Genomic DNA, 12,545 nt, shown 5'->3' on the forward strand with positions numbered 1-12,545 from the left:
GTTTTATACCCAAGGCCTTTGACCTGCCATACCGGCCCCTTCGTTTCGCACCTTTCGTCTACCGAAGGAAAAACCTCTGTCCACCAAAGCCTTTTTCTATTTGAAAAAAGAAAAAAAGTCACATGCCAGTCGTGGACTTCTCTTTGGTCTTAATTAATTAGGTTGGTTTTAGTAATACATTTAAGTAAACCAAGGTTGTGAGGATGGGGAGGTAGGACATGAAGAGTGTTCTTTAAAAAAGTAGTGCATTAAATATAATTTTTATTTCTGGTAAATAAAACGTTTCACCTTAAACAGTAACATTAAAAAAATATTTTATCACGAATTGAACTAGATTTAGTGGTAGTGTAATTTGAGCTTCAAATTCTTTCTTACTGCCACAGTTTTTGATAAGTCTGTACTTTTTTTCCAGAATGGAGTGCGCTGTGACAGCTATTCCAAGGGAATTTACAAGAATAAAATGTATATTATAAATGAGTATCACATTTGAAATACACATACAGATTTTAAGTATTTGTTATGAACAATATTTTTGATTAGTTAACAGGCGCCAACACATTGCAGGCCACAATAATATTTATTTATTTATTTATTTATTTATTTATCTATTTATTTATTATTTAAAAATTTTTTTAAAGGTTTTATTTATTTATTTGAGAGAATGAATGAGATACATGGGGGGAGCAGAGGGAGATGGAGAAGCAGACTCCCCACTCAGCAGGGAGCCCCATGCAGAGCTCAATCCCAGGACCCCAAGATCATGACCTGAGCCAAAGGCAGATGCTTAACTTACTGAGCCACCCCGCGCCCCTTATTTATTTATTTTAGAGAGGGAGCATGCATGGGGTGGGGGGGGAATTGGCCCAGAAGGAGAAGGAGAGAAGCAGACTCCTTGCTGAGATCATGAACTGAGATGAAATCAAGAGTTGGACCCATCTGACTGAGCCACTCATAGAGATTTTTTCCTTGGTGCTTCTGTTGCCTGAACATCTTGGACACCCTTCATAGCTGGATATGTTATTCAAGGGCTTCTGGATTGAACTAAGGGAGGATGTGGTGGGTGGGGAGCCAGGTAACAAAGCAAGAGAAGCCTCCACTGTGTAGAAATTAGTGTGTGTGTGGGGGGGGGGTGTGCTTTGGCTTTTTATATTTGGCAGGGTGTGTTTGGATGTGTGTAGGGATTAAATCTTATCAGGTCAATTGTCATGTTTTTTCTGAAGACAAGGAGGAAGAAAAGAACACTCTAAAAAAAGTTGCTTCAAACATATAGAAATAGTACTAATTATAATTGTTAATAGAATGTCCCACCATTTATGACTAATAATCACATGGCACAATGACAATGATTATGCTTATCCTATAATGTCAGATTAACTTGTTTTTAAGTTTCATTTGGTTACATTAGTAAAAAATATACTCAGCCTTCATTGTTTGTAGCATGGACATTCACTCGCAGAAGAATAAAGCAAATATTGCTTAGGACTAGAACGAAATTAAATTCTTTTTAACCAGGCTTTTTGTTGTTGTTGTTGTTAAACTCTACCATCCATGAATTGCTAATCAAGGTATAAATCAGGCACACTTAGGGATTTTAAAAAAAAAAGATATAGTTTATTCAACGTCTCCCCCCAGTGTTTTATTATGAAAAATTTTAAACATATAGCAAAGTTAAAAAAAATGTTATAGTGAACCTCTGTATACGTACCACTTATATTCTAGCATTAATATTTTATTTTACTTTTTTAACAGATAATTTATCCATCTGTCCATGTATCTGTCCATCCGCCAATACATAATATTCAAATGCTATAATATTTGAAGAGATTTGAGCTGTATATTCTGCTTATTTTAGGTCAGTTTTATTTTTCCTTTATAGGTAGCATATAATTCTTAGGAATAAATTATAACTGATTTATAATGTTCTAAAAACACTTGGATTTCAGATGTAAATATGTCTATTTGTCTTTATTTCTAGTTCTAAAAGATGAGTCGTGGATATTCAGAGAACAACAATTTCTTGAACAATAACAACCAAATGGTGTTGGACATGATCCTTTACCCATTAATTGGAATCCATCAGACCATCAACTGGGAAACTGTGGCAAGGCTTGTGCCTGGATTAACACCCAAAGAGGTAAATAACCATCCCCCGGATTGCTCCTGGAAAAATCAGAAAATGATCAATTTAAAGAAACAGCTACTAAGAAAGGAAAAAAATTTTTGAGTTTTACATATTCATATGCATGAATACTGAATGTGCATGTGATATGATTTGACTAGATACAAACTACATACATTATATATTAACCCACCTGGTAGGTTTAAATTCGATTGTTTATATAACAACTGAAAATTCACTAATAATATCTGCTTTTAAGTAACAGAACTGATACTATAAAATTATGGGTAGATAAAATTTTTGTAAATCAAATTATGCTATTAAATCCCTAATGCTATGCTTCTCAAACTCGAATAATGGACAGACCTTTTTAAAGGAAAAAACTTGAAAACTCCCAGTGTTGACTTAAATTATTTTTATTATATAAAGTAAATTAAACGTACACTAACAATACTAGTTGTAAACACACCTATATACCCCTAACCAAATTTACGTATCATGGACACAAATGAAAACTAAAAACAACAAAATTCAAACTAAAAATGGTTACCTAATGTGGTAAGTAATAGTGTTTTGCTGATTAAAATTAAATTGCCGATTAAGCAAATATTGTATGGTCTGTTGTGGCACAAAATTTTTTGCATTCAGCCTGTATTGCCATGTGCCTTTCAGAGACTTCATTCTTTTTCCACTTTTCTCTATTTAACCTACTATGAAACCTTACATTGCACCATGAGGTTACTTGCTTTCCCTTGACACCAATGCCTCTTCTCCTCCACCGAGTTACTTCCCTATCTTTTTCTTTTTAAAATTAGCCTTAGACAATTAAAATATTTCTTGGTACAACTTAATTGTAAACAGAAAAGCAAATAGGCATTGAAATACTCTGTCATCCTGATGATTTAGGTGATTTTATTAATTTTATGCGCAGAATCAAAACTCGAAATTTAAAAATTCCTACATTCTTTGATTTCTGGTAATTCATCCATGAAACCTAGTTTGAGAAACACTTACCTCAGAGATTTTGCTGTTAATAGGAACTCTAAAGTGGGTGAATCATCTTAGAGTTCTCTAGAAGTAGAAATGACATTAGTGATTTTCCCCAGTAGATTTAAAGCATATTCACCATTGCTCTGGTCCATCATATACACACAATAAATACTTGTGGAATCAGTGAATGAACCAAGTTCCACCATCTTCTTCTTCTTTTTTTTTTTTTTAAGATTTTATTTATTTGAGAGAGAGCAAGAGCCAGAGAAAGCAACACAAGCAGGAAGAAGAGCAGAGGGAGAGGGAGAAGCAGACCCCCTGCAGAGCAGGGCTCCTCCCAGACCCCGGGATCATGACCTGAGCCAGGCAGACGCTTAACTGACTGAGCCACCCAGGTGCCCCCACCATCTTCTTCTGCAGCTGAGAAAACCAATACCCACAGGAAACTACTTGCTCTCAGTTATGTTATAGGTCTTTGTGAAATGATGAGGGAACTTTTTTTTCACTACCTAATTTATAGTTTTTCAAACCTTTTGGTTAAGTTTTGAAACTTGTTAGGTTTTAAAATGGGGCAAACCCGTGAACTACTGTTCTAACTTTTTATTATGAATATCTTCGAACATATAGAAAAGTTGAAAGAATAGTACTACAGCCCTGTATCCTTATATAGATGCCCTATTTGCTTCATCTCTTTATGAAATTTTTTTCTGATATTTAAAAATAAGTGTCAGACACGTGGCACTTCACCCAATAGACTACAGCATACATCTCCTTAAAATCAGGACATTATTTCATAACCACAGTATCATGGTTGAACTCAAGAAATTAATAGTAACTCTGCCATATCAGCTAATATTCACTGTGTATCTAAATTCACCCAATTGTTGAATTATTTTTTTTAACTAAAATACAACTAAACGTGAGATTATTTTTAAGTAGTGTTCATTTTTAAATAATTCTTTAAAGGTTTATTCATTTGAGAGAGAGAGAGAGCACATGCATGTGCACACAAGAACGGACAGAGGGAAAGAATCTCAAGCAGACTGCCTGCTGAGTGTGGAGCCCCTGCAATACAGGCTTGAGATCACACACACACACACACACACACACACACACACACACACATAGGAAGTAAGTGAAAAGTCAGAATGATAAGTCTGACCCTATCTAAAGTAAGTTGTTAACACCTTGTATATAGCCTTCCAGATACTTTTCTATACATACAAGAATTGTTAAGATTAACATACAACAAATGTACTGTTTTGCTGCTTACTTTTTCACTTAGCTTATTATAGACATCTTTATGTGTCAGTTAATAGACTTCTGCAGCATTTAAGCTATGAGCTATATCATAATTTATTAAACTAGTCCCTTTTGTTGGGTATGTAGGCTATTATTTCCAACTTTTGGCTACTACAGATACCACTGTTAAAATATCTTATCCTTCTTTCCTTAGGGGATAATGCATTTTTAAGACTTTTGTTATGTATTGCTGACTAGGAGGGCCATCAGTGTTATATTCCAGCCAACATAGCTGAGTCTTGATCCTTGTACTTTAATATCACATATTATTTGTGTGTCTGTGTGTCTTTTCAAAATTCTCATTTATATAGATTTTAATGCGTGTTACCTCATTGCCGTTTTAATTTACTTTAAATCCTAAAGAGGTTGAACATTTTATATTTTATTGTGCCACGTCCTTTTTCTATTTGTGAATTTGTTTTGTTACTAGTTTTTTAAAAAGATTTTATTGATTTATTTGAGAGAGAGAGCAGAGCAAGAGAGAGAGAGAGAGAGAGAGAGCATGAGCAGGGGTGAGGGGTAAAGGGAGAGGCAGACTCCCTGCTGAGCAGGGAGCCCAATGCAGGGCTCGATCCCAGGACCTCAGGATCATGACCTGAGCCAAACACAGACAGTTAACTGAATGAGCCACACAGGTACCCCAATGTTTTGTTACTAGTTTTAAATAATGGTTTTCTATATATTATATTAACCCTTGATCTAGCTTTTATCAGTTTTTTTCAGCCTATTAAGTTATTAATGATAGTCTCTTATATACAAATGTTTAAAAGTTTAAAATGTTTAATGTAAAATCTATGAATCTTTTACTTTGAAATCTGCCTTTTTTATCATGTTTAGAAAATTCTTCTTAACCTGAAGGCTATGTATAATACGTAGTCACCTACATTTTCCTGACTACTTTTATTTTCTACATTTAAATCTTGACTCCACCTGGAGTTTTAGTTTTAACTTTTTTCCTAATGATTAGTTAATTGTCTCAACATTTATTGAATATTTTATTCTTTTTTTTCTTTCCAAATTTTTTATTCAAATTTTAGTTAGTTAACATACAGTGCAATATTGGTTTCAGGAGTAGAATTCAGTGATTCATCACTTACATACAACACCCAGTGTTCATCATAACAAGTGCCCTTCTTAATACCCATCACCCGTTTAACCCATCCCCCCATCCCCTCCCTCCATCAACCCTCATTTTGTTCTGTTTCTTTAAGAGTCTTTTATAGTTTGTTTCCCTCTCTTTTCTTTTTTGATCCCTCCCATATGTTCATCTGTGTTTTTTTTTTTTTAAGATTTATTATTTATTTTAGAGAGAGAGTGCTTGCAGGGAGCAGGGAGGGGGGAGGAACAGACGGAGAGGAAGAGGGAGAAAACCAGACACCCACCCCACTGAGCAGGGGGCCCGAGGTGGCTCTACCCATCCCACAGCTATCCCACAACTGTGAGATCATGACTTAAACCAAAATCAAGAGTTGAGTGCTTAACTGACTGAGCCACCCAGTCGCCCCCATCTGGTTTTTTTCTTCAATTCCACATACGCGTGAAATCATGTGCTATTTATCTTTGACTGATATATTTTGCTTAGCACAGTACTGTCTAGCTCCATCCACATTGTTGCAGATGGCAAGATTTCATTCTTTTTATGGCTGAGTAATATTCCATATATTCCATATACAATGGAATATATATATATATATATACCACATCTTCTTTATCCATATATATATATATATATATATATACACACACACACAATGGAATATATATATATACACAACACACACCACATCTTCTTTATCCATTCATCAGTTGATGGACATTTGGGTTCTTTCCATAGTTTGGAGAATAATTTCATCCTTTATTACTGGTTTGAAATTCCAATCTCTTTCTACATTTACTGTTCTGATCTGTTGATTTCTTTAATCCTATTGACAGTTCTGTATTCAATTATTTTCAATATTGCTTTAATATCTGGTAGACAAAAGTCTTGTCTGTGTTTAAGTTTCTTGAATGTTCTCTCAATCTCCTGGATGATCATTTTTTTCCATTTTGATGATGATATATTGGTATTTTAAAAGTAGAGAAAGGACAGATTAAGAGTTTTCATGTGTTTAATTTAGCTGAAATAATGTATCTAATTTTTCCAAAGTGACTGCACCATTTTACATTCTCACCAGCAATATTGGAAGTTTCCAATTTCTTCACATCCTTGTCAACACTTTTATTATCTGTGTTTTGACATCTAGGAAACGGGGGTTGGAGGTGAGGAGGCCGGGATGCCTGGAGCCAAGGGGGTCCCTGGGCAGCACTAGCCTCCCTAATGGGTATGAAGTACTAATTCATTATGATTTTGATATGCGTTTTCCTGATGGCTAATGGTGTTCAGTATCTTGTCATGTGCTTATTGGCCATTTATAGATCTTCTCTGGAGGAATGTCTATTTAGATCCTTAGCCCATTTTTAAATTGGGTTGGCTTTTTTTTCCCCAAAATTTTTTAACATTTTATTTTTAAATAATCTCTATACCCAACCGTAGGGCTTGAACTCATAACCCTGAGATCAAGAGTCGCATGCTCCACCAGCTGAGCCAGCCATGTGCCCCTTGTCTTTTTATTATTGAGTAGTAAGAGTTCTTAATATATTCTAGATGCAAATCCCTTGTCAGATATATGACTTGCAGATATTTTCTCCTATTGTGTGTGTTGTCTTTTCATTTTCTTGATGGTGTCCTTTGAAGCACAAAGTTGTAAATTTTGAGGAGATCTGGTTTATCTAATTTTTCTTTGTTGCTTGTGCTTTTAGTGTCATAGCTAAGAAACCATCACCTAATCCAAGGTCATTTTCTCCTAAGAATTTTATAGTGTTAGCTCTTATAGTTAGCCTTCGATCTATTTTGAGCTAATTTTTGTATGTGCCTTAGGTAGAGGGTCCAGCCTCATTCTTTTACATATAGATATCATGTAATTTTTGCTTGAACACAAAGAACATTTTTTTAAAATATTTTATTTGTCAGAGAGAGAGAGCGCACAAGCCTTCTTTTTCTTGTGGCCAGTGGCCAGTAAGCACATGACAAGATACTGAGCAGGCAGAGGGAAAAGCAGGCTTCCTGCTGAGCAAGGAGTCTGATGCGGAACTCAATCCCAGGACTCTGGGATCATGACCTGAGCTGAAGGCAGATGCTTAACCAACTGAGCCACCCAGGCTTCCCAAACACAAAGAACGTTTAACAGTATAATTTAAATTATTTGTAGTTCACTTGCTTCTTTGTTTAAGCAATCATGTATTCATTTCAAAATTCATAATTTTCTTGTTTTTTAAATATTAAAAATTGCCATTAAACCTTGTTAGATAAATCTACATTCATTTTCCAATATAGCTACGCATTTTACTTAAAAGACATCAAAGGAACCTGTGTTTTAAAAGCCTAACTACCACTTTACATTCTCTGTGTTACAAAAAATAAATTCATTTTGAAGAAAAAATGGATTCAGTGAAACCATTTATATTTTTTATCTTTGTCAACTGATAATAAATATAGACCACAGGGAAATATGGTTGATAAAGGCATTTCTCATTTTCCTATAACAGCATAAACATATTATGCCATTGAGTTAAAGCGTATTTTAAAAAGTTCTATGGGCTCCTGGGTGGCACAGTTGTTAAGCATCTAACTCTTGGTTTTGGCTTAGATCATGATCTCAGGGTCATGAGATCTAGCTCCACAGGCCTGCTTAAGATTCTCTCTCTCCCTCTCCTTCTGCTCCTCATCTTCCCCCACCACTACCCCTACCTGCCGCGTACACACATGCACATACGCTCTCTCTCTCTCGGAAAAAGAAAGTTCTACCCTGAATTTTAAAAAAGAGAATAAAGGTCAGAAGCTTTTGTATATTGAAATGTGTGCTAATTTTTTAGGTATTACCCAGCAGATTAGAATTCACTTGTAAAAAATGATTATAGAAAAATATCAAATAGAAAGCAAGAAAATAATCTTCTTCTTTTTTAATTAAGAAAGACCTGCATTTCCTTCCTTTTATGTCATTACAGTGTGCAAAAAGGTTTGATGAACTAAAGAGCAGTGGAAGTTCACCTGTTGACAACCAGTATAGTCCCCTGATGGCTGCTGGAGAGAGTCCTGTGGAAACCTTAGCCACATATATCAAATCCTCCCTTCTTGACATGCAGGGAGAATTTCAGGAGACTCCAGTTGGTCAAGATGCAATTTCCAAAATGGGTAAGGTTTGAAAACAAAATGCAGTACTTGTCCTTATGATAATTTTGCAAAATATGCATTTCAGTCAACTTTTCTTTATTTATTTAAAGGCTATTATCAACATTGCTAGGAGATCTATTAGGATTTGTATCTTCCTGATTTTTAGAAATGTGTTTTTGCTATATTTGAAAAATGTTTTAATGTTAATGTACATATCACCAAAAAAAGCTTTTTATTATATCAAAATTTATTACTCCAGTCTGTTAGCCTGATTATGTCATAAATTTAAAGAGATTTGACCTACACTTTCTACTTATTTTTTTTTTACTGAGAAAATGTTTCTTGTTCCTCATGTTATGTACCTTTTATTGTAGTCAACATTAGCTTCAAATGACACAGTGGCAGGATAGAAAAGATGTTTTATGCGGTTGGAAATAGTAACCAATTTTAGAAATCCTGAGTGTAGTGAATGATTTAAATCTCAGCAGCAGCAGTCAGAATACTGATACAAAAATTTGCTTCAGGAAGAGAGAACTATATTGTTGGCTTTTGAACATTCGACCCCTGTCCATTCACACCACATCATTTTTTTAAATCTTCAATGTAATGTTAGCAATGTGTGATCCCTTTTTTTCTACTGTTTCTTCCATATACCTTTAGAATTATTAAGGGAAATGCCACCTAACAGAGTACCATCTTTAACTAGCCTTGGAAACCATGCATTTACAGTGTAACCATTCAGTAAGTAAAAACCCGTTCTCAGCTAGAAACGCTAACCACCCCCTTTGTTTTTGTATGTGTTTGTTTCTGTATTTAAGGAAGACATAGTATAGCTTCCACAAGGAATTGTTCTTCAGAAAGTGAAAATTGTACTACTCGTAATGGTGGAGAAAAGACTGAAGAATCTGAAGGGTAGGAGGCTGGTTCTTTGCTAGATAAGATTTAATATGAGTATCAACTTTAAGTCATAAAATATATGATTGGTGATTGTATACATCACTTACCATAATTTAGGAATTTCACATCACACAATTGTTCAAATTGTTGGAATCAGGATAGTTCATGTGTTGAACTATAACAATTGCTTGATGGCTAAACATATAGCTTATTCATGTTATAATTAAGTTGGACTACAGTTTTCCATTTTAAAAATTCATTTTCATATTTATAAATATTAAGAATATCCTCTACTAATATAAAACTTTGAAAAGCAAATTTTAAAACCCAAAGAAAAATCTCTGCCATTAGTTCTCCAGTTTTATTAAACTAGTTGTATATCTTAGAGCCATTGGAATATAATTCTCATTATAGAAACTTTAAAAATTAGAATACACCTTTCAGCATATTGCAAGTTTTGATTGTTTTATATATATTACATACAGTAAATTAGACATATTTTAAGTATTCACCTTGATGAGTTTTAACAAATGGGTACACCATGTAACCATCACTCAAATGAAGTTATCGAATATTTTCATATCTGAAAGTTCCTTTCTGTGTTTTCAGTTCTGATAGGTTTTTTTGTGTGTGTGACAGTTTTATTCTTATATAATACATATGCCATAAAATTTACCCTTTTGAAAAAGTTCTGGAGATAGATGGTGGTGATGATTACACAACAATGTGAATGTACTTAATGCCATTGAAATGTACACTTAAAAGGCTAATATGACAGATTTTTATGTTGTGTGTATTTTACCACAATAAGAAAAATTCACCCTTTTGAAGTGATTTTTAATTTATTCACATAGATTTTTAACTGATAGTTTTGTGTAGCACAAAAATTTATCAGATAATTTTTTACTGGAATTATTTAATATTTCATATTGTTGACCGAAAAGCCACAGAAACATTATGCTTCATTATACCAGCCATTACCTGTTTATATTTTGACCATAATTTCTTTGGAAGAACAATTTGTGAAGCTATTTAAATTCCTTTGACTTTGAGAAGAGTGTTGGTTAATAATCCTTTTTCTGATAGCCCAGTTTTGTTTCAGATGTAATTTTTTTGTATTAGAAAGTTATAGAGTTCCACTGAATACATTAAATTCATATTGTAGGTCAGTGTATCTCTATTTATTCTCTTTTGTAATGATGGGAAGGTAGTTGTGGATCACAGCGATATTTCCTTTTGAGGTGATATAATTTTCAAGGGAAAGTAAATTCAAGGAGTATATAATTTTTGAAGTTGTCATTCTGATGCATTATCCAAACTTAATTTTTAAAAATGTTAATAAGCACACTGTAGTCTTAAGAACCCTTTTAGCTACATTTTCTAATTTACATTTGATGAATGCCTAGAAACAAACTTACTTGCTGTTAAAAGTAACTAGGAAGCCATGCTAGTTTTTTGACTCTTTAATGAATGATTTTAACTGTTTTTCCTATTTATTAATAGAAAATTTTAGTATTTAATCTTTACTTATCATACCCATGACCACGTAAAAGTGCCATTTTATATTCTTCATAAGAATTAGACTGTATTATTTAATTTTTCTTTGTGAATTGGTATTATTTTAAAATTTTTGTTATTAACTTATAACTTGAAAAATAAACTTTAAACCATGTAAATTAGAGTCCTGTAGTAAAAATATTTTTGTTTTTCTAAGCTCTTATTAGGCTTAATAATCTTACAGTCAATAACTTAACTAAAATTAGTCAAAATCTAAGATATAGATCAGATTAGCAAGACACTTAATGAAAAATTCTGAATGTCAGACCCTGTAAAATTGATTTATGGTCAAAACTTCCAAAAACGTCTTGTTCTCGTACTTCCAATAAATGTCAGTATTCTTAGCTCCTCTTCTAAAACTCTAATCATTTGATTTTTGTGTAACATTTTTTATGAAGGCCAAACATGGTGATCCATGTATGTGATGAAGCAAAAAACTTGAAAGAAGATTTTATTTGCCCACGAGATCTTTTGATATCAGAAATGAAGTACTTTGCTGAATATTTATCTATGGATGCCCAGCGCTGGGAAGAGGTGGACATTTCAGTTCATTGTGACGTTCACATTTTCAACTGGTTGATAAAATATGTTAAAAGGAACACTAAGGAGAATAAAGATTGTGAGATGCCCACTTTAGGTAAAAGACAATCTATTGCTTATTTTGTAGTGAAATTTATGTGTCACTTGGTAGTTGCTTCAGGCCAAACATGCAATGTGGAAAATTATTTGAACATTAATATTTGTGATCAGATTAGTAACCACCTTTTAGGAAACTGATACCTCCTCCTTTTTTAGTAGCTTATAGTGAATGTGCAAGTAGACAAGTCTCTAGATCAGCAGTTCTCACTGTATGGTACATGGACCTCTGGAATCCTAGAGATCTTTTAGAGGATTCACAAGTCAAGACGATTTGCATTATAATACTAAAATGTTATTGCCTTTTTCTCTGTGTTGACTTTTGTTCAGCTGGTACAGAAGTGATGGAGGATAAAACTGTGGGAGCTTTAGCAAACATCAGGGCAGGGGCACCAAACTGTACTAGTAGTCACTATATTCCTCAACACCACGTGCTCATAGTTAAAAAGGAAAAAAATAAAATGAAAAATTCACTCTCACTTTAAGAATATCCTTGATGAAACACTGAAAATTATTAATTTTATTAACTCTTGACCCTTGAGTATGCATCTTTTTCATGTTCTATGTGATGACACAGAAGTGCACTCCTACTTCACACCGAAGTGTGATGGTTTTCTGGAGGAAAAGTAGTTGTGCAGTTGATTGAGTTGCAAGCTAAACTAGATGCTTTTTAAAAAGAGAAAAACATTTCTACTTGAAAGAATGATAGGCAAATTATGGTTTTTCAGACTTAAGCATTTGGCTGATATTTTCTTGAAAACGAATTAAGGGAGTTGATCAGCCGAAGAGAAACAACTGACAGTATCCATCGTCAATAATAAAATTCAGGGTTTC

General features: G+C 33.7%; 1 protein-coding gene across 5 annotated transcripts in view; it reads left to right on the forward strand.

The window, feature by feature from the left end:
• Nucleotides 1–12,545, forward strand: part of SANBR (SANT and BTB domain regulator of CSR) — a 56,355-nt gene that overhangs the window by 723 nt on the left and 43,087 nt on the right. For 2 of the 5 annotated variants that reach the window (XM_026485177.4, XM_057309014.1), the window contains exons 2-5: nucleotides 1,976–2,134; nucleotides 8,456–8,642; nucleotides 9,440–9,533; nucleotides 11,474–11,712. In XM_026485177.4, coding sequence (XP_026340962.1) covers nucleotides 1,985–2,134; nucleotides 8,456–8,642; nucleotides 9,440–9,533; nucleotides 11,474–11,712 — 670 coding nt within the window. In that variant the 5' untranslated portion in view covers nucleotides 1,976–1,984. Of the gene's footprint in view, nucleotides 1–1,749; nucleotides 1,853–1,975; nucleotides 2,135–6,654; nucleotides 6,733–8,455; nucleotides 8,643–9,439; nucleotides 9,534–11,473; nucleotides 11,713–12,545 lie in introns of those variants that run through there. The other 3 variants (XM_057309013.1, XM_026485196.4, XM_026485206.4) reach the window with 3 other exon arrangements.

The sequence above is a fragment of the Ursus arctos genome, unplaced genomic scaffold (genome assembly GCF_023065955.2).
Source record: "Ursus arctos isolate Adak ecotype North America unplaced genomic scaffold, UrsArc2.0 scaffold_8, whole genome shotgun sequence".
Classification (NCBI taxonomy): domain Eukaryota; kingdom Metazoa; phylum Chordata; class Mammalia; order Carnivora; family Ursidae; genus Ursus; species Ursus arctos.